Source organism: Anguilla rostrata, chromosome 13 (assembly GCF_018555375.3).
Source record: "Anguilla rostrata isolate EN2019 chromosome 13, ASM1855537v3, whole genome shotgun sequence".
Classification (NCBI taxonomy): domain Eukaryota; kingdom Metazoa; phylum Chordata; class Actinopteri; order Anguilliformes; family Anguillidae; genus Anguilla; species Anguilla rostrata.
The window spans coordinates 24,238,625-24,263,964 of record NC_057945.1 but is presented as its reverse complement, the minus strand read 5'-3'; the positions used below and the strand labels follow the sequence as shown (position 1 = coordinate 24,263,964).

Sequence of the window (25,340 nt, the reverse complement as noted above, 5' to 3'; positions counted from 1 at the left end):
TTCAAAGATTTTACAAAATCGGTCTTAAACCCAATGTCTTTATTTTATGAAAAACAAAATGACCATTCAGCTTCAGGTCATTCTTCATTCAATTCAGGAATGAAATCTTGGCCAAATCAATCAGTGTTCGATTTAATCAATAGTAATAATAAAATTAGAATAACAACACGTTTTGAGAAAGAAAATAATAAAAACTGTGAAAATAAATTATCTTAATAACAATAAGAATAATAAACATTTAAATTTAGGTTTATAAACTTTTTTGTTTCTTTTGCTTTTCATAAAGTCCTTTAAAAATATGCAATGTCCATGATCAGTAATCCAGAATATATATATATATATATATATATATATATATGGACGTACTTTCCTGGTGTCAGCAATATTCACAATTTCTACAGATGTGACCCCAGCAGGTCCTGGTCCATGGAGTGAGGCAGAACACCAGTAATTTAGCAGGGACTGCCACACAGAGTTCATCTTGGGCAGCAGTAGCCTCGCATCCTCCAGTTTCAGGTGATACCAATGGGGGGGGGGGGGAGGGGTTCAGCTTCAGAACCTGATTTGCGAGAAATTATCCTTGTAGGGGGACGGTGGGTGTAAAAAGTCCCAAATCATTTGTCTTAACACCCTCTCTGGCTTCTGTGCAAGACAGGAAAAGGGAACAGTGAAAACGGCTCTTTAGTTTCACCCTCTTCTTTGTCCACTTGATGGAGGCAGACAAACTGCCTTTATATCTTTTTTTTAATCAAATGAGGTCAAAATAGTCCTGATGCTTTCCACATTAAAAAAGTCCGGAAAGCTAACAAATTCTGCCCACTCCCCTTCCAGCAGTTTAGAGGAGAGTGCGGAGGGAGGAGTGCGGTGGGTGGGATGTCAGTGGTGCTCTGCCCAGTGTGGTGACCTGTTTGAGTGGTGTGGGTGGGCAAACGAGGGGTGGATGGGGGTTGGGGTGGGCAACATGTGCCCAGAATGGCTGAAGGGTGGCAGGTGACCCATGTGTGGCATGTGCCCAGCCAGGGCCGCCGCACTGAAGGGTGAGGCCTTGTCATGCATGGACTTGGACAACTCTTCAAACCCATCCCCGCATCTCTTCATTTTCTTGGACTTGTTGGACATCTTGCGGTTGCGAGTTTGAATGCCTTCCTTTTTCATTGTCAGGGGCCGGTTCACCTGTATAGTGGACATAAGCAGAGGTTAGATGTGTCGGCAGACACACCAGCCACTTCCTCTGCCTATACAGTATTCTGTGGTACCATTAAAGCCTTTCTTTAAACTTGGGGATGGGGTCAATTTAACTGCACAGCAGAAAACCCCTTTATTTATTTATTATTTTTTATTTACTTTGTTTATATCCAACTGGAATACTTTATCTTTGGGTAAGAAAGGAAGAAGTCTCTTTTATTTTTTATCCTTAATTTATTTTGTAATTTATCTGTATTTTAAACAATCCAGTGAAAGCACCATGCAAAGTAAATCTTAAATCTGTAATCCTTAAAGCAGTAAAATACAGTTAGTACTAACACTACGATGCATTTTCTGTTTATTCTTTTCTTTGGAAAAACCATTCAAACTCGAGAGTAGCCAACCAGGGGATAGAAGCCACGCTAAATGTCAAAGCGCTGCTTCCAAATAACCGTTGCTTGAATGACAGCTCCTCCCTTCAGTCTCTCTGGGGATAACGCCCCCATTGAAACAAAAAGGATGAAAGAAAAAGAAAAACGGCCACCGGGTCGTGCTTGACAGAGTAAGTAGGCTTTGCGCCCTTGACTCTCCTTCCTTGCCGTAATCAATGCAAGCTGTCCGCCCACTTGACCAAGTCAGCCACAGTTTGCCGCCAGTGGTAATACTTACGTTGTGCAGTTTGTAGTAAAGCCCGCAGGCGTTGCAGACCGGGTCGCCGTTCCCGTTGCGCCGCCAGAGAGTGGTCGTGCTTGTCTGACAGTTAGCACAGCAGGTGCCAGCCCGTCTCGCGGCAGACTGGAGAGGGAAAAAATACATTATTTGAATATATTACTGGATAAGTAATCGGCCAACTGGTAAATAACGCTGAAGATTAAGCGCCTGAACTGAACTCCACAGCACACATTAACATTAAAAACCTTGCTGTTTGAAGTGTAGACTATAGCCTATCTACATTCTTTCATTGAGCGATTCGCAAATTGGTCTTCTATGTCCACAGAACTGTTTCATTCATTTTTTTCTATTTAAGCTTCGTTTGAAATTGGCCTGAGATAGAACGATAACAAACAGGCTGTGCTCCTTCAGGCCCATGCAGAAGAAGCGAGTGTAGGCAGCATACCATCCGCCCCTTACCACCATAAAGGTATTAAACGGTACATGAATTATTTTATTTTTTTCTGCGAATGGGACCGCGAAACGCTGGTGGCGCATTTGGGATGCAGCATAGTCTCTCTGTTTCTATGTATATTTTCCAGCAGTCAGCGTATCTAATAATACCCGACTGACATGAAAGAACGCGTCTTCCTGTTGAATGCATAAATAGCTTACAGACCGAAGTCAGTGCATTGTTTTAATTAAATGTATTAGGGCCTACATTTATACAAGTTTAATTTTGCAATATGTCTCGTGTTTACAGAAACATAAGAAATACTTAACATAGCGATGTATTGTTAAAATGTTTTGCAACCCTCATTGGTGTTAGTCCATAATCAAAATATGTAGCCTATTATAAAATCAAGTGGTCTATTCTATACAGAGCATTGCGCCTTTATGCATTTGCAGAGGGTGGACGCATTGAAGGTGAACTGCAGATTAAATTTTCACACTTAATAAGAAACATTAGCAAGTATTCAATACAGTGTGCTAAGGCCAGATGTATTGCGTGTTGTCTCCATTTCATGACAAAAAATAATACCTATAACCCGGGCGTTAATCGTAACAAATTAAAAGCCAGCAGCATGTAGGCCTAACGCCGGTCCAATTTAAACAGAAACCAGACAAAAACACGCATTCCAATACATAAGGGCAGTACGCGCCGACCTTGACAAACAAGAGAGGCAGAACATAAATCCATTTATTTTCCAAATCCCCGAACACCTCTCACGTTCTTTCTCTACACATTACAGGGTCCCAGTGTTGTGATAATCACTTTACAGTGTATGTCAAAGTCTGGCCAACCGGGCTATAGAAAATTCAGTGCGGTTTGTTTAAGACGGAAACACGCGTGAGCCCAGTTTCCTTATCGGTCCCGGGCAGATATCCGGATAGGAAACAACTGGATGGCCTTTGAACGAGCTCTGAAAACACTTGGGCTGAAATGGTAGAATGCTGCGGCGACTGACTCCATGGAAAAACATGGACTTTTCGGAGGAATGAAGTAGGCTGGACAAAAATAGGGAAAATGGGCACATAGCCTACAATGCGTGTTTACTCCGTTATAATGTTTTAGTATTGTTTAGTTGCATGGAACGGAAAATGTATTTACTTATTTATATCTTTAATTAATTCATCAATTAATAATTAATCAAACAGGGTAGTGGCTATAGACTACATAGGCCTACACCTTGTGTATATGCAACGCCGAAACCACAGCGGTTTAGCAGATTGACGTTAAATTACTTTTTTGTTGTTAGTAAAGAGACGTCATAAAGAGAAACGCATAAAATAAAAATATTGGCGAAAGGTAAGATGTAAAAACCACAACAGTTTTTCGGATCTGAAGCTCTGTTAGTGTCGTACCTAAAATAATTATTAGCATTTTTGATATAAGCTTATGTCTGTCATTTGACGAAAACATTAGGCTGCCATCAGTCGATTGAACCCAACAGCTGTCAATAAGTACATTGTCTCATTTTTACAATTGGATTGCCAGCGTTAACTCCGTGAAAATATTATATTATGTTTTTAATTTACTTAGTTCAGACACAAGGGGTTTTAGTTCGATCACATAGGCTATGGATAACCCGTTCGTGCTTTAATACAATTTTATGTATCTAAATTGACCACAATTTGGCCTTGATTTCGAAGAAGTTATCTAATATATTCATGACTTCATAATCGAGAAAATATAATTCTCCCTTTAATGGAGCCTATTAGCCTAACCTGATGTGATCATGCACTCGCAACACATTCATGCTCTCTTATGCAATCTTATCTCCTCGTGATCTTAATCAGTGGATTTACATTGACATTAAATGAAGTTTAACAATAATAATAATAATCTCAGAATGTTCTTCTGCCATTAGTCTAAGTGCGTACAAAAGGCATGTCTTCGACTGCTCATAAAACTCTTGAAAAAGGAATATCCTAAACGTTGAGCTACTGGTGGTGCCAAACCCAATAGTATGTCAAAAAATAAAGAACTACGATTTTTAAGATTCATTCATATTACTTGTTATGTTTCGGGAGCAAAGAAGAAAGTAGCTTACATGCCAAACTTTGTGAAGGTTTTTACATGAACGTTTATGGGGCAATGTAAAAACGTAAGGGTCCATTGCAGTGGTCTATTAAAATAAATATTACACTTTTTATTTGTATAAGTGATTATTGTAAATTTTTAAAAAAAAGAGTTTAATAAGTGAATGTTTTCATTCCCAAAGTGTGTAATTGATACTGTCTATAATTTAACAAAATACATGTTCTAAAATGTATTTAAAATCACTTGTACCTTTGGCTTTTAATTATACTTTGCTCTTCTAAAAAAATTGCCTGTGATATAATATAATCATTAGAGCAGGCATACAGATTTATTTTAAAACACATAACAAATTATTGATTAGGTCAGTGTTTCTCAAGAGATTGTTGACATTCTTACAGGTAGCTAGCTAATAAAACCAGTCAGATACTTTAGATCCTAAAAATGACTATACAATACTTGGACTGTAGGTCTTTAATGTATAGCACAATGACAATGAATGTACCTCTTACTTTTACTGAGCTATTTACTGATTTGTAAATTTAACGCTCTAGTCTTAAGCAGTAAGAATGAAGCAGTAGGATAACTGTGCTCATGAGATATGTCATGCAGTAGTTTGTAGCTTGCTGCAATAACAGTGTTTATTCAGCAGAAACACTGAACAACTGAAATATAATCTGTGTTTCAATCCAAGCATTTTTTTTGTTCTGCTAACAAACACCTCTGAAGTCTACAGTGTCCCTGAGGACTAAGTCATGAAGAGTTATAGAGTAATAACTGATGTATTGCTCGATGACAAAATCAGTTGTGGCCACTAAACAATTCCTGTTCACTTTTCCTTCAGTCCAGCAGTGATAATAAAACCAGTTCAATAACTCATATCAGTGACAGAATCAGAAGTAGTGGCACTACTAACCACAATATCGGCCATAACAATATCGATAGGAGCAGTATTGTAGGAGGTAGTACATGAGATCGCCGGGGATGAGGGAGGAACACAATTGCAGGAAGCTGATCGGGAAAATATAACTTTTCCTGGAATTGTGTTTACACTTGTGTTCACGTTTGTCCCTCTTCCCAAAGCCCCCCCCCCACCCCCCAACACCCACTCCAGTATTATTTCAAGTAGCCTACTCACCAGTCTCCGTTTGGGTTTGATGAGGGGTCGGTTCTGACCGTTCATCTTGTGGTACAGGCCACAGGCATTGCAAAGGTAGTGTCCAGTCCCATCCCGTCTCCACAGTGGTGTAGACGTAGCACCACAGTTGACACACTCACGGCCCTCTGAGACATATGGGGGGGGGGGGGGCAGAGATGGTCATAAAATGAAGATGTGAACCATGCAAAGAGATACAGTGTCACACACACTAAGTATGAAGAATAGTGTGTGTTGTATAGCTATCCCTGACATGGTCATGTAATTAAACTGTTTTTGGTTGTTTTTCCTTCATTTGTTATGTTTGAGTATCGTAAATTACACCTATTTTGAAACACTTTCTAAATCATTTAAATCATTTAGACTGAGTATTCTGCACTGTCATTTGAAGAATAAAAGCATTGGCCTGGCCCACCACATGCATAAATCAGTGTAATAGAATAGGAAGTTTTATCTTTAAATCTCTCACTACATTTGGGTTTTTAGTCTATTGAAAAGATAAACTGTGTTTTGAGTGAGCTTGTGTAGAAATGAGTGTATATAAACATGTGCGTAACTGTCTGCAAGTTCTTAGAACAGCGGTACCTAGTAGTAATCCAGGGTTTTTTTTTTCTCTTGGTTTGGGTTATGTCGCTGGGTCAGGTTCAGTGGTTTACGTGTATGTCTGTGTTTGTTTGTCCAAGAGCACTATGTGTGTGAGACTGTGGGCAGCACACATTCTATTATATTGCTTTGACTGAGGCAGAGAGACATAGAGAGTGAGTGAGTTCTAGAAAGCTACTGACTGTGTTTGTATGATGCAGTGCCTGGTCAATAGATTCATGAGCTGACACTTCAGTCATGCAGCAGTGTGTGCTTGTATTTTCACAAGACAAGATATCAAGAAAGAGATATCATATCATATTGCAGGCCTTCCACAGCAGTACTTTTCACTAGATTTTTAAGAAATAATTTCAGTTATAGCCAATTATGAGTTCCATGTGGCCCCTTTATCAACCTGCAGCTATCCCCCTTAATGCACAATCATCCAGCCTGGTGTAATTTCTGTCAGGTTATGCACCTTCCAAAAAGGCACTTATGTTGATGAGTTCTGAATTCCAAATGGGCAGACCCTGGGTACAGTCTACTGTGCTCAGCTGCATTCCTTCTATAAATGTACATATTTGTGGTGTTGGCTGGGCTAGTACAGGTGGTACACATTTATGATGTTGGCTGGGGTGGTACAGGCTGTTTTGTTTGTTTAGTGGCCTGTCTCAAATCTTTGCATTCTCCCATCTTATATGTGACATTTTCTCTGGTATAGGGTTCTGCTAAAAAAAACCTCTTGGTCCTCTTGGTGTGTGTGTGTGTGTGCATTGTACATTTTATTTTCCCTTGTTGTCTCCGCCATATAGTCACCCACAGCATATCTGAGCTCTTTGAAAAGGCAAAATGAGTCTTAGGAAAATGCAAATTTCTCACAAAAGATTCGCAGCATGCAATTCAGTTATTTCTGTCTCAAGCGTGTGTTCTTACTATTTCAACACCTGCCATCACTCCCCTCCCCCAAAAAAAAAAAATTAAAAAACCCACATTTGTCCTTTGAACAATGAGATGGATCTTTTGAATTGTGAGCTGTTTGGAACCTGACGTTTCCCTTTGTGCCACAATTCCAGGTAAATTGGTATCAATATAACCCAGCTTTCATATGCACGATTTATATTTCATTTTAGCATGCATGTATGTGCACCATAAATTTAACTCCAGTAATCCATTCATACAGCTTAATGTTTACTGAGGTTTTGAGGTTAAGTACAACCTTGGCACTGCAAACTCAGTTTAACCGCTATGCTGCACTGTCTCCCTACACAGACCCTGGAGTTTGGTTCAAGTTTAATATTACTGGAAGCAACACTAATGTATTCATGTGCACCATAAATTAACTCCATATGTTATGCCAGTATTTTTATGAAATAACCTAAAGTGTTCATTTGACCTCAAATCTGACAGCAAAAGGAGGATGGGTGTTTTTGTTTTGTTTTCAGTCAATACCAATTTTGGGAATCCAACACCAAACTGACTGCTTTTAACTGTTATCCAGTACTTATTGTAACCACAGTGAAAGCCCAAAAATGGATATCAGTCTGTGTAAGTAAATGTCTTTGTTTTTGTTTATATGTATTACATATTGTGTTTTACATTCCCCTTAAACGTAATTTTAAAACCTCTGTTATACTGGGCCTGTGGCCCATTGCAATTTGCTCTTAAAACCAAACAGCTGGGCCAAAAGCATTAATACTTCAGTATTAACGGTGCTGTATGTAATACTTGTATTGGTGTTCTTTTCTATCGCACTTGCAAGGAGTGTGCCCTGCTCAGTATTCCTCTCAGCTATCACCTTGCAGAAATAATTGACTCTCACTTGAACAAAGCAACTGATAAAGTTGTTAGACGACGAGCTTTGTGATGAACTGGGTGACATGCTCGCTCTCTCTCTGTCTCTCTCTCTACACACTTGCTTCCTTCTTAACACATAAATCACCTGTACCGTGAGCTTCCTGCGCTGTTATTAAGAAAAAATGTTCTTCCTTTTTAGGACTGAGTCAGATTGATAGATTAAATGCTCAACTGCATACGCTTAAATGTACTCATTAGTTTCATTATTTCCAATGAATATAACAGGCCAAATGTGCTGTCCCAGTGAGCAAAAGCCAGAATCTAGACGTCTAGAGGGGTGAAAATCTAGGTTGAGAAACATTTCGACACAAAGGGAATAGGCGAACCCCAATATAGCTTGGGTTTTACCGGACATGTTGTTTACGTTCTAGTCATCTAGAAAACTTTTACTTTTCAACCACATGTAGCCGGGTTTTCACCTGAACGCGGCAATGGATTTTCACAAAAATGTTCACTTGGGTGTAGGCTATGCTATTTAAGTAACTAGGGGTGATTCGGTGTAAAATGTAATGCATCATACATGTAACAGGGTCAATAACCTTTTGTGCACTGCTGCTACAGTAGCCATTTCAAGTTTGTACATGCGCAATTCAGCCCCCTACCATGTGCTAAAAGAACGGTGCAATTCGACAACCTTCGTGGGAAATAGTTGTTTTTTTTGAGTGAGGTCATTTTCAGATACAAGGCATTATTTTTATTTACAATAACTCAAATCATACATCATTTTAAGTGGCCATTAAAAGTTCAGTGTATAATGTTAAATGTGTTCAGCTAATTTGATTACTGCGTTGACATAGCATAATTTTCTAGATGCTCCAAATGATTAATGGAAAAGAAATAGCCACGTGGTCCCAGTCATTCATAATAAGCACACACCAGATTGGTATGTATAGTCAGCTATTTGCTTCTTAAAAATTTACTTGGGTGTTAAGAAACAAACAAAAGCAGCTTTACTTATTGATTTGGACATTACCACTCAGCTCACTTGTTGGTTGTGCATCAATGTTTGCGCAGTCTTTTTTCACAAATGAAGCCCGTGCTTCAAAATCTGAGGTTGTGTCTGGTCTCATGTTACTATTGGAAATGTGTTTGCTTAATTAGTATGTGCAGAATGAACCTCCATACGTGCATTGTAGGGCGTTTTCATTTACTGTTACAATTATTCCGCCCCTCCGTTACAATTATACCAATTAGGTCTTATTAATGTAACATCGGACTGTTTGTACTTGGTTTAAATTCTTTCGGATGCAATTAAGTTATGGATGTGATTGAAACAGCTAATGACTATTGACAACGTCAAAGCAGTTTGAAGTAAAAATTTCATAGTGTTAGGATAAATATTTTCTGAGTAAATGAGCAAAATCCAAAAACTGTTACATTCATGCCGACCCCCCATTTGGTCGGTTTTATTTTAGGACGTTTCAAAAGTGAAAATAAGAAGAATGTAAACACAAAGCTAATCAAAATTATTTATCAAACATCCTACATATTTAGTAAAATTGTTCACATATTGGTACTAATATTAGCGATATGGTTTTCATTTTTATGAGTATGTGTAGCTGTTGTTAGTATTTGCATTACTAGCCTATTACTGTGAATATTTACAATTAAATCACAAACAGCAGGCCCCTGTCACCTACATTGGCATATCCTGCAGTTGGGGGGGGGGGGGGTGTCTAGCTCACAGGGAGGTACACAGGATATGGTATATGACGAAACTTTGTGTCTGCTGCATTATTATTAACGTGTAATGCAGTCTACATTAAAAAAGAAACACGAAAGGGGTCACGGGCAAATAGGAGTTAGATGGAAAACGTATCATAATAACGAGTCCATACTTAGTTAAATCAGGCATTACAAAGGCAGTGAATAAGTTATGCTGAATATGTTTTGCAAGTGCAAGTGCTTATATTCCATGTAGGCGTTTAGGCTACATAAAAACTATCCGAAAAAGTTGGATTTTAAATGTAAATGATCTGCCATATGAAAGATACATGACGCTGAGCTACTGTGGCGTGCTGTCGTTGTTTTTTTTTTTTTTTTTTTTTTTAATAGGAACGTGTTCCACTTTTTTGTTTTGGCTTTGTTTGCGTAAAACTGAGTGGCAGCTAGAATTTGACTGTGTTTACATGGGTTGACGAATTCGATAGGTTGGTGATAAGAAGCGCTGAAACAAGTTTTCTAAAATACCCATGATAAGATAACCCGGTATAGACCAGAGAACGAGCATAGCCTCCATTTTGCGTAGTTTTAAATAGCCTGATTTGTGTGTGCGCGCGCTACTGATGCAAATACTAACAACACCTACAACTACGCTTCAGTCTTACGTAAAATTAGACTATTGCCAGTTATGTTGCAAAAATATGAGCGGCGATAATGCGAACATTTAAAATCCTCTGAATTTTGAACTCCTTAAGTTTTTGTGTGTTTTTCTTACATTGTTTTGTGTTGTTCCCTTTCTCCATCGGAAAGGCAATTCACATTGTAGCAGTAGCGAACTGCATTGCTGAGCAACTTTCTACGTCAAATGTTGATATTGCCCCTAATTGAAACTAATATTTTACTGAAATCAGGAGATTTTCTGTTGAATATGAATCGGCTAGATACATTTTTATTGTATTATATATACTATCCTCTGTGCAGCCTGTATCCTTGTCTACCACACAGCTACGAGAATTAGAGCCCACTTGAATGTTGTCGTCCCTGATTAAAAAATTAAAAAACATTACCATTACTAGATATGTTTGAGGGGGGGGGGGGGTGGAAATGAAGCTCACCTGAGCACGACCTGGTTTTGTTTTTACACTTCGGAGTGAAGCTGGAGGACGATCCACCAAGCAGACTGCTGGGGTGAAACAGGCTGCCGCTGTAGTCGTGAGGCGCAGGGATAGAGTAGGTTGGATACGTTGGGATAGGGTGGTGAGTGGAGGGCTGGGCGCTCATTGAAGCAAGGCTGCTGCGGAGCGGACTGCAACCTTCCATCTTCATTCCGTCTGCTAGTGAAATTGGGTACTTTATGGATTCTTTTTCGTCCATTCTTGTGGAAGATGAGGACGGGGAGATGGCACCGGGGTCTGGGGACACGTCTTTGGGAGGGGTAGGCGGAAAGCTGTAGAGGTGGTGCGGACTGGAGTGGGACGATGGAGTGAGCGAAGACACAGGAGCAGTGCTGGATGTACTGCTACAGGGATAGCCTGAGCTGGCGGGGTGCAGCCCGGGCTTGCTGAAATGACTGACCGCCCATGCGTTGTGGTGGTGAGCTGCAGAGAGGGCTGCCTTCCCGCTGTCTAGCCACGGTATGCCTGGACTGTGGATAAGGTGTGGTCGACAGACCTGACTGCCAGTGAGGCGCGCTAGAAAATGACACAAAAGAGAAAGCATTTTAAAATAAAATTCCAAATAAATATGACTCATATTTTCCACAGGCGTTGCTTCGTGACAATACTGTTACAATTCAAATGAGAATATTATTTTAATCATACCATCATTGACGAATAACAAGTAGAATGGTTTTCTCACCTGTTGATTCAGACTTTGAATAATATAACCCCGACATTGAACGGAAACGTAGTAGGCTAGTCTATATACCGAGCCGTGGAAATTCGAAATCAAATAGCGTCAAAAAGAATTGCATACCAACATGCCTTTAGTTATTTCTTTTAGTTAGTTATTTTAATGTTAAAATATGTTTTTATCATCATGATAATTAATATCGACCTCTTCTGTTTTACTTGAAATTAGCGACATTATACTATGTCATTTTACAAAAACAGTCTACCCTATTTTCGTCGAGACAAAAAGATATTCAGTCGAAAAATCCCACCAGGAAAGATTCGGCCGCATGCGTAAGGACTGCAGGATTGAGGAGCATGTTGGACATTACTCCGGTTTGTTGCGCGGCTCTAGAAGAAATAGTCTAGTAACAACGCTATTCGCCTTTTTCGTTTTGATTCCATATCCGGGAAGTGTTTCTCTCTCTCACTCACTCGTTTTTTCATCTGAAAGCACCAGCCCTAAAGACAGAGGTTAAATGACTTCCTTTTCCCTGTCATTTTATTTTAGACTATTTCCCTATCCAGTAGCATTTCTTGGTGGAGGTAACCAACGGGCAAGGTTCATAATGTAATAATTTAAGTCGAGCGAAACATTACGAAAAAGAATGCCATTTAAAAAAATGAAGCAGTAGAGATTTTTAAAAATGAAGGTATAGAAATTTCTCATTAACGTTACTCCGCGCTTGTCAGGGTGATTCCTCGAGAGTTAAATCGAGTTTAACAAGTTTCCCTTGTGTTGCTGCATTGGGTAGCCGATGTTGTGAACTACCACGCGAGCAGTACACATGAAAATATATTTCAAAACATTTCATTTAAAACCAGGAACTTACAATACAGCCCAAACTGCCAATAGAATTTGGACATGTACGATATGGGAGATTACACCGAGCACTGACTTAACAATGTAATAGATTTTATATTAAAAATATAAAGCTGCGCTATGTATGTTCAATCTGATTCGCTGAATGTCGCGACAGTTTATTACAATGCGCATATCTAAATAATAATACATTTAAAATAATAATAATAATAATAATAAAATTGTTTAAATACTATATTATATAATTTCCAGAGTTTCCAGACTAAATTTCAAACATATATTCGAATATGTTGGAGCAGCAGAATTGACCGTGTCAGGTTATGGGTCAATGTGTGTGTGCCTTACCGTGCGCCTGGCTGTAGGACACTCTGGCCCGGGAGTTGGGGTAATATGGATTCCCCTGCGAATCCAGGTGGTTCAAGAAAACATCAACCTCGTCCGGCGGCAGTAGCTGTGCGACGGGCTCCATGTAGTTATGTGTCAGACCAGGGTGGTGCGAATCCGGGTGCTGACCGTTCAGCACAGCGTGGTGATGTGCCATCCACCGAGACTGGTCGGCCGCCACTTCCATCTCTAAATCTTCTTAAACTGAACGCCGTGCAAAATAATTGTTCGTCCAATGAATTGTCTTGTTTCGCTGAATACTCTCCTCTTGGATGAATATAGTCACGTTTATAGTCCAGAAGTACGCTATAATTGTTAATTTATGGAATATGAAAAGCTTTTGGCGGCCCGTCACAACATAGACGTTCTCATCCAACTCTGCTTCATCGCGTCTTGGTCAGCAGCTGCAGGGAAACCATTGAAAATTAGATGTCTTATTTAAATACAAAGTTCTGGAAATGTTCTGCCTATGTTAACGATATGCTGCCCTAATATTTGCTCTTTTTGTGTGGTTTTAACTTAAGCACATAGAAGATGGAATTCATCAGAACGAGCGTCTAACTTCAAACTCAAAGCAATCAGGGCTACAGGTTAGTACAGTATATTCAAAACAGCATATTTATACTTTAAATAGCCTAACTGAATCAATTGCGCGAAGATTTGTCTTACCAGTATATAAAACAAATAAATACTCCTGGCATAGCAGCAAAATATCCTTGACTCTGTTTTGCTCTTTGTTTTTGCAAACATGGGTTTTTAGCAAAGTCCCAGTGGATGATTTTAGTCCAGTGCTGTATTTTGTTCTTCGGAGATTTTGTGTTTTTATGTGAAAAGAAATCATTCGTTCTTTTCTGTGCCTGTTAAATCGCTGTACTCATAAGCGAATGTCTATTTTACCACACGCAGCTTATACTGTTAAGAGCTGGCGCCAGTAAATTCCATATCTTTCATGCAGGGGCGGGGTCCCAGGTTCGGCAATGACCTCCTGCTAGCCAATCTACACGCGCCCTTGTAGCAATTGGCTACGCCATCCTCCGATTATCCACGCTCTTCAGTTTGCACCCAAAACACTAGCTCACTGACAGGACCGCGCGTGTTCCGGCAAAAAAACTCGGGACATATTAATCAGTGAAGTAATTTATTAATATCTTTTCCAAAAGCCAGAATCTCCAGACCAATTACCCATCGGTTATAGCTTGTTTGCACACTCAGACAATGGGGAAGTGAGCATTTACTGTGAATTTGTTCGTATTCACATTTTAAAAACACTATTAGTACACCCTCTGTAGGTTACCGACGAATGCGGTAGAATTTACCCAGCCTTTTAAGTGTGCAAGACGTTTCTAGTAGTAGTAAAGTAGGCTATATCAATTATATAAAATAGCATTTACCGTTAAGAGCATCATCTGAATCTGTTTCGAACCACACAGAAACCATATAGTGTTTGGCATGCAATGAGCACAGGGGTGCATTTATCGTGTTGTTTATAGGGTTCTCTAGGCCTATATAAAATGAAATTGAGGTGACATTTCACACTGAGTAAAGATAACAAATATTTAAACAACTCTCCATTCAATGATGGTGGGAATTTTCACGGTCTCTAAAGTGAGATCTCACTGTTGTGAAGGTTTAATTGTTTTTAATTAGTGCTCACTGCATTCCTCTCCTCACAAAAGTTTTTTGTCTGTGTTTTAAAGCGATCAAACGTCACTTTACATCTTAATAGCCCCTTTCTCTTTCTTGGCGACATAGACAGGGCGTGAGGGCTTGCCTGAAAAAGCCAGTTGGTGGCCATTAACAGGAGTTTGTTAAGTCGTGTTCACAATTATCTGGTGGAAAAATAAGTGAGATGGCTCACCCCAGGCCCAAAGACTAAGTGTCGCCAGTTGATCTGATTAGCAATCCGGTGGTGCGAGCAACTCTGCTGTGTGATGATCATTCATCATACGAAGATAATCCGAATTTGGGTTAATTAATTATAGGCATAGGTTTAACTGAAAATGGCTTCGGCGTGTTACGCGTAAGTAGTTTGAGTTGCATTTGGCATATTTTCCATGCGTCTCTGTCCACAACAAACGATTTAGAATGAACTTTACAAGTTGTTGTTTCTGGACTATTTTAGTGCGTTCGCATTATTCGCGAAGAGCTCCGGAACATTACATTAAGTACTCCCCAATTTTAGCGTCTATAAACGGCTGTGGGACTTGGCAACGACGCCTTTTGGGTGTAAATTATTCAGTGGACCCGCTTGTCCGAATGCTACGATCTGTGGGGTTTAATGTCTGAGCAAACCGCTGTATAAACCTTCATTCGCCCGATTGAGGCGTTAATTTCTGCGGAGCCACGCGGGTTAGTGGAACTCTTCGTCTACAGCCGAGCTTATTATTATTCATTTTGATTATAAAAAGGTAGGAAAAGCAACAGTGAACAAAAGTTCCAATAATCGCTGAGTTTTTCGCTGGAATTTAGGGGTTTTCACATTCGCATTATATGAATTTAATTAAAGATTATACATTTTCCACATAATTTGTGACGTTCGGACGCGCTTGCCCAGGGCAACTTAAATGGATGGCTGTAGGGTGGATAATATGTACACCCAAGATGCGAACCTGAATAGGGTACAATGCCAATTACGTAATAACCAGACTGCCTTGTCACTCAGTATTGCTAATTGTTGCCAGACTAACTAATTAGAGGAATGGTTCTCTTGACTGACACTAAAGTGAAGTACATATGATAGTAACTGTAATAATTCAGAAAAAGCAGCGAAATTTCAGGTCTTTGTCGGATTTATTTAGCTATAAGCAACTTGACCTGTACGTATGTTTGACAGTTTGGGCGGGAAACTAAAAATGATTGACAGGCAATAATTTGGGGGAGCTCAGGGCCCCGACTGGCAGCCACTCTGACGCCTTCCCTGACGTCACTGCATTTTTAGTTGAAAAAAAAAACATCAAAGACAGAACTTCTAATTATGAAAATAGGGAGAGGTGAACTTCGGGGAAGCTACAAGTAGTATATGGAGATACCTCCAATAGAAGACTTCACAGATACAATGTTAGATTCTTACAAAAAATTGTACTTTATTTGGTTTATTTTGGTTTAGGTTTAACTACTCTGCTCCAATTCTTGAATATTGGAATGTATGTCCATACATTTGACTCATTGAACTGTATTTGATTTGACCCCAAGAGAAAATGAAGAACACAGTAAACTAAAATTGGGGTAGTATGGTTTGCCAGTTGTAAAATCTGTCCTCTCTCAGGAGGAGAAACAATCTATATATTAATGTGTTATATTCTGTTCCATTCTGTCCTTTGAAATGTATGTTGGTGAAGCTCAATATCACTGAATGTCTATTAACTGAGGCAACAAACTGTCTATAAGAGTCTATATAATTAAACGTTTAACGTTTAACTTAACTCATTGTCAAAATTATTGATTAATGTCTATTTTTTATAATTGGTTGAGGAGCCTATTCAGTGATGTGCATTCTGGAGGATACAGCATAACATATGGAAATTCTACATTGCTCTCGAAGTGAAATGACAAAATCAGGCTTTGGTCTCTGTATGAAAGCTTATAATGTATTACTGAAGTAGTCACATTAATCCACTGTGGGTGTGGGAACCCCCCTACACCCTGAGTATTCTGTTCTTGTTTGCAGATCTGGATTCAAAATGTTTTGGGTTATTTGTAGTTGTTATGTATTTATTACTGGTACTCATTTTCAAAGCGAGGCAGCCATCTTTGAGATGCATACAAAATATGACACCACAGTAATGGACATGATGTGTATAGCTGATGGGTACAGCTACCATGTGGAGCTCCATGTGGAATTTTAACCCACGCTTAACCAAGACGCACAAGATCAGCTGTCCTGGAAGATGCTACTGTATATGATATCCATATGCCTGCTTCCCTTCTGAAGAAGCATGCCTGCACAGTTGTTACGAGTTAAGCATAAAAACACCATTAAAAAGTGCTGGCTGGATTTCTCCTGTCTGACATGCCCAGCTGAGGTGTGTGCAAGGATATGAGACATGAGCAAGGTTATGACTGACTCTGGCTTAAGCATTCCTTTGCTGTGTACACTTGTTATTTTCGGGTATGGAGATATTTCACTAACAACTTCTTATGATCTTTCAGACAACCAACAAAATCCTTGCCAAGTGCTATTGAAATGTTTGCATCAGCAAAATGCAATGCAGATCGAAGCTAATTAACAAGCAGTGTGACACGGATAATCTTGTTCTGACCTGTCTACCCTACAGCACATCATCACCCCTCTCAGTCCAGGAGGAGAAGCGAGAGGAGGACCAGAGGGCTGCACGTGCAGATAAGCAAGGAAGAGGGAGAGTGACACAGACCAGCAGCAGGTATCATTGTCTTTCCCTCGTGGATAATTAGATTGTGTCTGAGCAAAGAGGTCCGAAAGCAGCAGCGAACAGATACAAGTACCGTTGTCAGGGAGTAGGAATCATAGGAAGGAATGGCTCCAGGCCTTATCCTTCTCTTTTCTCTGAGCAATATGACATTCGTTCAAAGATGCACCATAGGTAAAGTGATCTGTCTGATTCACCCTGTGCTCAGGGACATATGTATACTGTTGATATTTAGCATGCTCCTTTGTGATAATGCAACTTGTTGATGATGAACTATACAGAGACTGGCTGGAATCTGGATCATACATCAGAACTGCACAGTAAATACTCGTTAGCAATGAATGGTAGGTCATTAATACTATATACTTTTCTACATAGGCAAATATAACAAATTAAACAAGAAATGTTAACAGTGCAAAGTTTCCTTGATGAGGGGAAAAAACTAGAGAATGAGCTACATTACTCTGGCTGCCCAGATATTGTCTAGGATGAAAACAATCCAAACTGGCACTTTTAATTAGCTGTGGACCTGTGTTCTGATGTCACACAGGAGAAATAAAGTCTACTGCCTGGTTCATATTTTCCATTGCACCGGCGTAATGATTTCAATTAATTTGGTATTCGAAAAAAGAATAAAACAAGACATCCGATTAGGTATGCATGTGGAAGTATCAAATAAGAGATAAGCGATGTGGTTAATTATAATAGCCGTGTTTTGATATTCCAAGGTGAATCAAATTAATGTATGGAAGTCAACCATAACTACTTTAAACAATTACGTAAAATGTTCCTTTTCCTGCACGCTTTGTCAACCAACGGACAATAAAGGCAAAAAATGTCGGAAATGCAGTATCCAATGGGCTTTGCGTTATACGTCATGGGTTGTCTGTCTTAATTAATGTGAGAGGTTTTCGTGAGAGACTCGTTGCTGTTGTGCCAGAAACGGGAATTCCAGCGCACGACTGACCCCTTCCAGAATAAATCAGCATTCCCTCTCAGGCCTTGAATAAGCCATAAGGATGAAGAAAGTGACAACAATAACAAATAAGCGACTCTGATCCTTTCTTTTTTTCTGAGGCAGCAAGTGTGTTTTTTATTTGATGACGGATAAGGAACTTTGCCTTACAGCAGAAAGCATGCCTTTTTGAGATTATTTCGAGAGCGGGCAACATGCAAACATTTGCATTTGCAGAAAAGCTAAACATTTCAAACAAATTGCAATATTCGTTACGGGAACACCCCTGTATTCTTCTGTCATGAAGTTAAACAAAATATAATGCGATTGATTTAATTTGAAGAAAATGAGATTTTCCAGGAAATTTCCACGGATTTATATATCTAAAAAAAAGATCGAGCGGCCCCGCAGTTGACAAAGGCACAGAGTAGGGATGCAGCCGCCTTCTATTATCCATCATACGCTTGGTTTGCTGGTCAGTGAATAGAGCCTTTCCCGAGTGTGCGTTTATTAGACTGCCTACTCAAGCAGAAAAACAAAATTTTGGAATTTAAGATAAGCAAATACGGAAGTAGTCCAACAGCAATATAAAAACGTAGTTACTTATCATTTCGATTAACAGCACCAACTACGAAAATACAATAGAAAGGAGAATATCCGCGTATCCATGTAATTAAAAACCCTTAACAAATAAATGCTATAATTATAAAACATATATATGTACATTTTGCAAGCAATTATACACTCACACGGCATTGTTTTTCACCATTTAAAAGTCCAGGTTCAGATATAGACCTACATATATATATAGTTTAAATTAATCACTATCACATGACTATCACGGCTTCACTGAGGCGGCCGGGCAATTAGCAATTATACCAGTCTTGGCTTGATCTTGGCTAGTGCAATTTGTGGGTGCCGTGCTTGGTAGGGTTTAGCTTGGTCCTTGCGCAGGTAAAGATTTGTGCGTTGCATTACATTTGGCAATGAAAACGATATTGTTTGTCTCTCATCCTGTTCATTGTTCGCTCCATTCCACTTTAATTCATATCAATGATGAACAATAGTTTACTTGAAATTTAATTAATTTAATTAGGCTATTATTTTGCACACGAAATTAGAATGTGAATATATTATTCACATTTAAGAAAAAGTAGGCTATTCTCTTTTCAAGGCATAACGTTATTGAATAATTATTTTGATTAGATTTGGAGATCTAATCAATATCAGATCGTTTCAGCTATCAACTATTTTGAGTTCTGTGATATAAGTCGTTTTGTTGAAGTCTACGTTTCAAGTGCATTTTATGTGGCTAGCCTATATGGCCATGACGGTAAACGGTGAAACAGAAACAACTGCATCAACTCCTCTAAAAACTCACTTCTTGCACATAAGTTCACACAACGAGAAATATCGCTTAGTGTCGATCATTTTAGTACAGTAAAATATCATTAAAATAATATGTACGTTTTAAAATATATATTGTAGACGAGGTTGCCATCTGACATGAAGTTAAGAATTTCTCCTTCATTGCAATGAAAGAAAGAACAACGATCTTACCGGTGGATTTGATGGGGGTTTCATATTCCCCTTGATAACATTTCCCCCCTTTACCGACTTGTTCCTCAGCAGCAGAACTGTCCAGTCAAAACTGAGACCGAGACTCGATCAGATGTGATGAAACCGAGAAGAACGGTTACTCACATTGGTCGGATTCTGTGACTGGTTACCCGTCGGTTCACCCTTTCTCATGTACAACAAAGGCACGCTTTTGTGAAAAATACCAATGAGTCAATAGAGAAGTGCAAAGTCGTTGTTGTCCCGTCTTCACCATTCGCCAAAATAGTTCCGCCACCCCCACTCTCTCTCTCTCTCTCTCTCTCTCTCTCTCTCTCACTCACTCTCTCACTCCCTCCCTCTTTGTCAAATCGATGGAAACCTTCAGGTATAAAAGTATAACTTGTAATTGATTACATTTCCAGTTCACCTGACTATTGTCCTTTGGTCTGGTAGCTATCTCTTGCAATCTGAAGATGGACGGAATTGTGGATAGATGGAATGTGTGTGGTTCTGACGTTCTTCTAGAGCGGCTACAAGCCTGCCAGCGCAGGACTGGCAGTTGCTCCACTTGATACCGACTTCTGTTGCAAGGACCCAGACCTCTCAAAACTCTATAGTAAAGAAAGAGAACAAAGACGCATATCGATACTATATTCCAAGATTCGAATCGACGCCCTCGTGCACGAACGCGAATGGGACAAGGAGCTGTTTGGTTACAGTCATTTTATGTAAACCCTCTGCATTAAGCGGGCGGCGCAATTTGATTCAAGATTCTATTGACGTGTATTTTATATTCTGAGAAAATGACTTCTTGTGGCGTGTTAAAACCGCGTCCAAGTGCTGAAATTTACAGCTTTAGTAAAGAAAATATATGCATAAATAGAGGCATCAATGATAGCCACGATGGCAGTGTAAGCTAATTCAACACAAGGCATGTTAAAAGTCCCAACAGAACAAGTTAGTTTCCCAGATCCATGTGACAGGGCGTCTACAATGAGACACGCGACACTGAACTATCGTCTTTATTTTAATGGATAATAATCATTTTTGTGACATTGCTGACGAAAAGGGATTACATATGGGTTATCGCTGTAATTACTAGAGTGCTATTCGCAACGTATTTTGTTTCAATCTTTGTTAAAAGTGTAACGGCCGCGGTATTTTACGCCTAGCTTACTGCCCATGATGTAGACTAGTCTAAAATTTCAAATCGAGGTGACGCATTATTAGAATAATTTTTTAAGCGGTTTGCGATTTTCTAAACTGTTCATTGTGATATATATATATATATGTGTGACTCTAGCTTAACAAATTCGATTCAGCCCATTCAGCAAGGCTTTTGAGAACAAGAAGCCCCTCACCCCACCACAACAGCAGCACACCCTGCCTGCACCCTATTTTTCTCTCTCTCACACACAACTTTTTAAAACATGCAAAGCCCCACCAAATCTCCTGCACGAGACCATGGCTCGTGCGCTCCTGCAGCAGGGCAGGTGCAGGAGCGTTTGGATTACTACGTCCTGCGATCATGTCCACAATGTCCGTAAAACAGAGAAAGTAAAAGAAAAGACGTCGCGGAGAGTCACATAATTGACTCAAAACTTTCGATGTAACCATGAGCAGAAACTGTGAATCTGTGTTAAGAAAATCTGTGCATCCAAATCTCAGTCTAATGGCCTACTAGAGAAAATCTGTAAACGTATGCGCGAAAATTGCAGGCTTCAGTCTTGATCATTATTTCGTAATGACCTATAGGCATAGATAACCAACCGTGAATGATTGTTATTGTTATATCGGTATGCTGAATAAAAAGAGCGTGTTTAAAAATTCAGTAGGCGTACATGATTTATTGAATTAGTCGAATTGGTTGGTTATCGTTGTCTATTAATATAATTTTTGTTTATATAGCAGTATATTGACTTATTTATAGGTATATTGTAATTTATACTGAAGTACAAACTCAGATAAAGTATTCACATATTGTTTACGGGTTTAATGTGCCACCTAAATAAATAAATATGTCTGCGCTTGAGAGCCAGAATACTACTGCCTCCAAGCGAATATGTGGAGTTTTTAATTTATTTTTGTAGTCACTGAATTTGTGATACCAAGCATAATATTAAATAATATTAAACAATATTAAAATTCGTCACTCAAAGTTAGCCATTTTACTTCAATTGTTCGAGTGTAAAATCCAGATGTATCTCAGACCGTGAATGTAATAGAGAACGCGCAAGACGTAAAATAGTGAGCACGGGTTGCGCTGGGCAAGGGCGTCTGCAAAGCAAATAAATAATGTAATTTAATAAGGTGTCACATACTTAAGGTATTGGACATATGGACCGAATCAATTGAAGCCTCGCGGTGCATAATCAGATTGGAAAACGCGCCGAAATGTTGTGTTAGACTGGCAGAAATTCACCCAGTGTCTCGCCATCTTAAGTCCTGGATGCCCCATTTAATGGACCCAGGACCCAGTGCTGGTATTATATTTACAAATTAAAATTAACAACAATAATTCAAAAACCTTTGTCCTGTGCATTTTTGACGAGGACTATGTAGACATATTTTTGATGCAGGTTGTGTGTTGTTACATTTTATGTTTGGAGAAATTGCGTTACATCCACTCGGTCCTTCAACTGATTTGCTTTTTTTTTATTTGATTTTTTCTGTATCACAAGTACATTATGTATGTTGGACTGGTTATGAGTGCCACATTTCAACCAGCGCACTACAGCACCTTAAAATGGCAATTCACCTTGCCATGCCCCATATATTGCTTTTTCACATCCTCTTTTCCTTTCGGCTTCTTTTTCTTCTTCAAGACTCCAAGGGGGATGGGAGGTCAGTCAAAGGTTGCCGCGATATTTGGTACAATATGTCTGCAATCTCTGAGGTTGTTCTTAAATGGTAAAAGGCTGCACACAGAGCACACAATGTTGCTTGGACATAATGACGCCACGTTGTACTTTCGTCTTCGTTTGCATCATTACAATATCTTTACAAGCACGTGTCATTGTGCTCCTCTTGCATCTTTTTGTGCTGCCCTCCTGTCAGCTGTCTACATGGTTTGACTCTGTAGTTTCAAACGAATTTTTAAATTTGCCTTGCAAAGCCCCACATTTTTCAAACCAACTCGACGTTGCAGGATTTTTTGTTAGTACCACTATGACATAAATAGTAATATATATGAATAACTACTTAAACATCATTGTCGTATTTACCGCGGCTTTCCATTCTTGTTTCGTCGATACAAACTCGTTGATATATTTTGCGCAGATAACTTATCCAGTTGAAGTGAATTAGAAGAAAAAGAAGCTGGAATCAGTTTTGGTGTTAGCGGTGTTCAGCCTGAAGCCGCACGATCAGGCACTGGGAAGAGAACTGGGCGCTCGTGATGTGCTCGGGATAAAGCCTTATCTGTACCGAACATCCACTTCTATCTGCAGCCCGCAGTATGAATGAAATACTTCTAATTTGTCACGTTAGCGATGTCAACTGGCCATCTTTCACTCTTCCACACACACACACACACACACACGCAGCATTTCCAGAAATTTTAGGTGTTTAATTCGACCACACTTTAGAACTGAGTATAGGTTATTACACATTTTAAACTTTAGAAAACTTAATGAGAGCGATCACATTCATGCAGCAGTGTGCCGAGTGAAGATCCATATCTGAAATATACGCAACTACAAACTCGGTTTAAAAAAAAAAAAAATTATTCCGAAAATTCTTTATTCGTTTGTTTTTTAAAACCGCGATTTAAAAAAAGGCATCTGGCATGTCTTTTAATGTGCCATTGTCATAATGAGAAATCATGGTAAGCTTAAGATAATTCGTCTTCGTCTAACATCCTTGCCATATTCTTCTTGATTGTAGTACGCTATAGAACTAGGCTACGCAGCAGTGGCCGAATTGGTGCATTTGTTTTGGCTCATATTGTTTAGGCTATTACAGCCTTATCTCGTGGACAAATACATTAAAACACGAAGTAAATTCCATTTTAGTGCTTACTGTGTGTGTGTGTGGGCGCGTTCGCGAATAACATTTTTTTTAAAATATGCTCATCTGAACCCAGGATCCTCCTTCCTTTGATTATTACCATCGAGGGGTAATTTTTCATCGGTGGTAGCTAATCTTTGTTCTTTGTGGAGATAATAAATAGCCTAATCGTTATCAGTGAGCTGCTGGAGGTGTCCGGAGACTGGGGCGGATCGGAGCTGGAAATAGGCTCCAAAGTGCTGCTGAATAAATGGTGTTTCTTATCTCTCACTCCCAGATTATCACCGCCTTTTCAAACTCACACAACAAATACACTGGATGCATCTAATGCATCATTTACTGGAGAAGATCTCGCAGGTTGATAGTGACAGATAGGGGATGGGACAGAGAAATATTTACACGTTTAAAGCGTGCTGTCATGTATAAGCCAGTGTGAATTACATTTACTGTGTATAATGCACATTGCCAACATGCAGACTTTAAAATGTATCTTACTGCGTGGGCCTATGCTGTACAAATTTCTATATATTTGTGAAATTGTTGTATATGGACAAGCCGTTTGTGTTGTTTCATCTGCAAAATTCATTAAAAGAAATTATTAATGTTTCTATTTAATTGCACTAAGAATTCCACCCGTTGAGTCTGGAATATGCTATTTTAAGATATAAATAAAAATATATGTAAGTCATTTGATGATCCTCAAATTACTTAAGCTTCTTGTCTGTGAATGATGTTTTATCATATAATGTTTTAATGCTGAAGGACAAAAACTTCCAGTTACCTGATATGTGATTCATATTTTTTCTAAAAGAGTATGAATGAAAATGTGCAAAAATCAGTACAGGAATAAAAATAGGTTACTAATAACAAAATTAGCCCAAGTAAACAAGATTGGCCACATTGCCACAGACCAACTAAACAAGTGATGTTCTACACATGGCTGAAATTATATCCTGTATGGGCACTGTGTGTACCCATTTGTGCACAATGTGGTCTTTCAAACTTTTGTCACATCAAAGTTTGTAATGCCAGAATGCTAATGCCTATGTGCAGACAATTCAAAACCACATATAACATTATATTTCCTGAAGGAACACTGGCAAACAATAAAATAATGTTTAGTCATATTCCACATTTTAAAATGCATTGTATTCCCCAACACTCTTTGGCATTAGAACTGAAGCACATGTCCCTACTTAAGAGATATTGAAAGCATTTGTTAGTACTGCATGACACTTTTGTACGCACTGCATCACCTCTCAAAAATACGTATGCCAAGGAACATAGGCTTCCATGGGTGCAATCTGCCACCTTCTTGCTAGCTGTCACATGTGAGAAAGATGCTTGAAAGTTGAATCCCGGGTAGGCCCGCTCTTTGCCTTGTTTTGGCAACCAGGAACACATGTTACTCTTGGCTGAATTAAATTAAGTTCGGGTAAATTTAAAGTAAGTGCTGCCACCACCATAATTCATGCACAGTTTACCTAGTATTTATAACCAAACACATATAAACCTCAATGTTTTGTTGATAGAATTCTGTTGCTGTTTTTATTTGTGTATTCATGATCCTAAGCAAATCATGATGTCCCAAATGTTATTTATTAGACCTATGCTTTGATTGTCCCATAGTTATTCAAAATAATTTATGATGATAAAACACATACATCAGTTTAATAAAACTCAGTCTGTAGCCATTTAAATATC

General features: G+C 39.1%; 1 protein-coding gene across 3 annotated transcripts; it reads right to left on the bottom strand.

Moving 5' to 3' along the window:
• Positions 1 to 24: 24 nt before the first annotated feature.
• gata2a (GATA binding protein 2a) lies at positions 25 to 19,896 on the bottom strand. 3 transcript variants are annotated; one of them, XM_064305425.1, is made up of 6 exons: positions 19,629 to 19,896; positions 12,690 to 13,132; positions 10,748 to 11,323; positions 5,517 to 5,662; positions 1,855 to 1,980; positions 25 to 1,173 (listed from the first exon to the last, which is right to left on the bottom strand). In XM_064305425.1, the coding sequence occupies exons 2-6, from the start codon at positions 12,913 to 12,915 to the stop codon at positions 877 to 879; spliced, it is 1,371 nt and encodes a 456-aa protein (XP_064161495.1). In that variant the 5' UTR covers positions 12,916 to 13,132; positions 19,629 to 19,896; the 3' UTR covers positions 25 to 876. The 3 variants fall into 3 exon arrangements, with proteins under 3 accessions (XP_064161495.1, XP_064161494.1, XP_064161496.1); XM_064305424.1 differs by lacking the exon at positions 19,629 to 19,896 and adding an exon at positions 13,398 to 13,653; XM_064305426.1 differs by lacking the exons at positions 12,690 to 13,132; positions 19,629 to 19,896 and adding an exon at positions 11,490 to 11,929.
• Between the last annotated feature and the right edge of the window lie 5,444 nt (positions 19,897 to 25,340).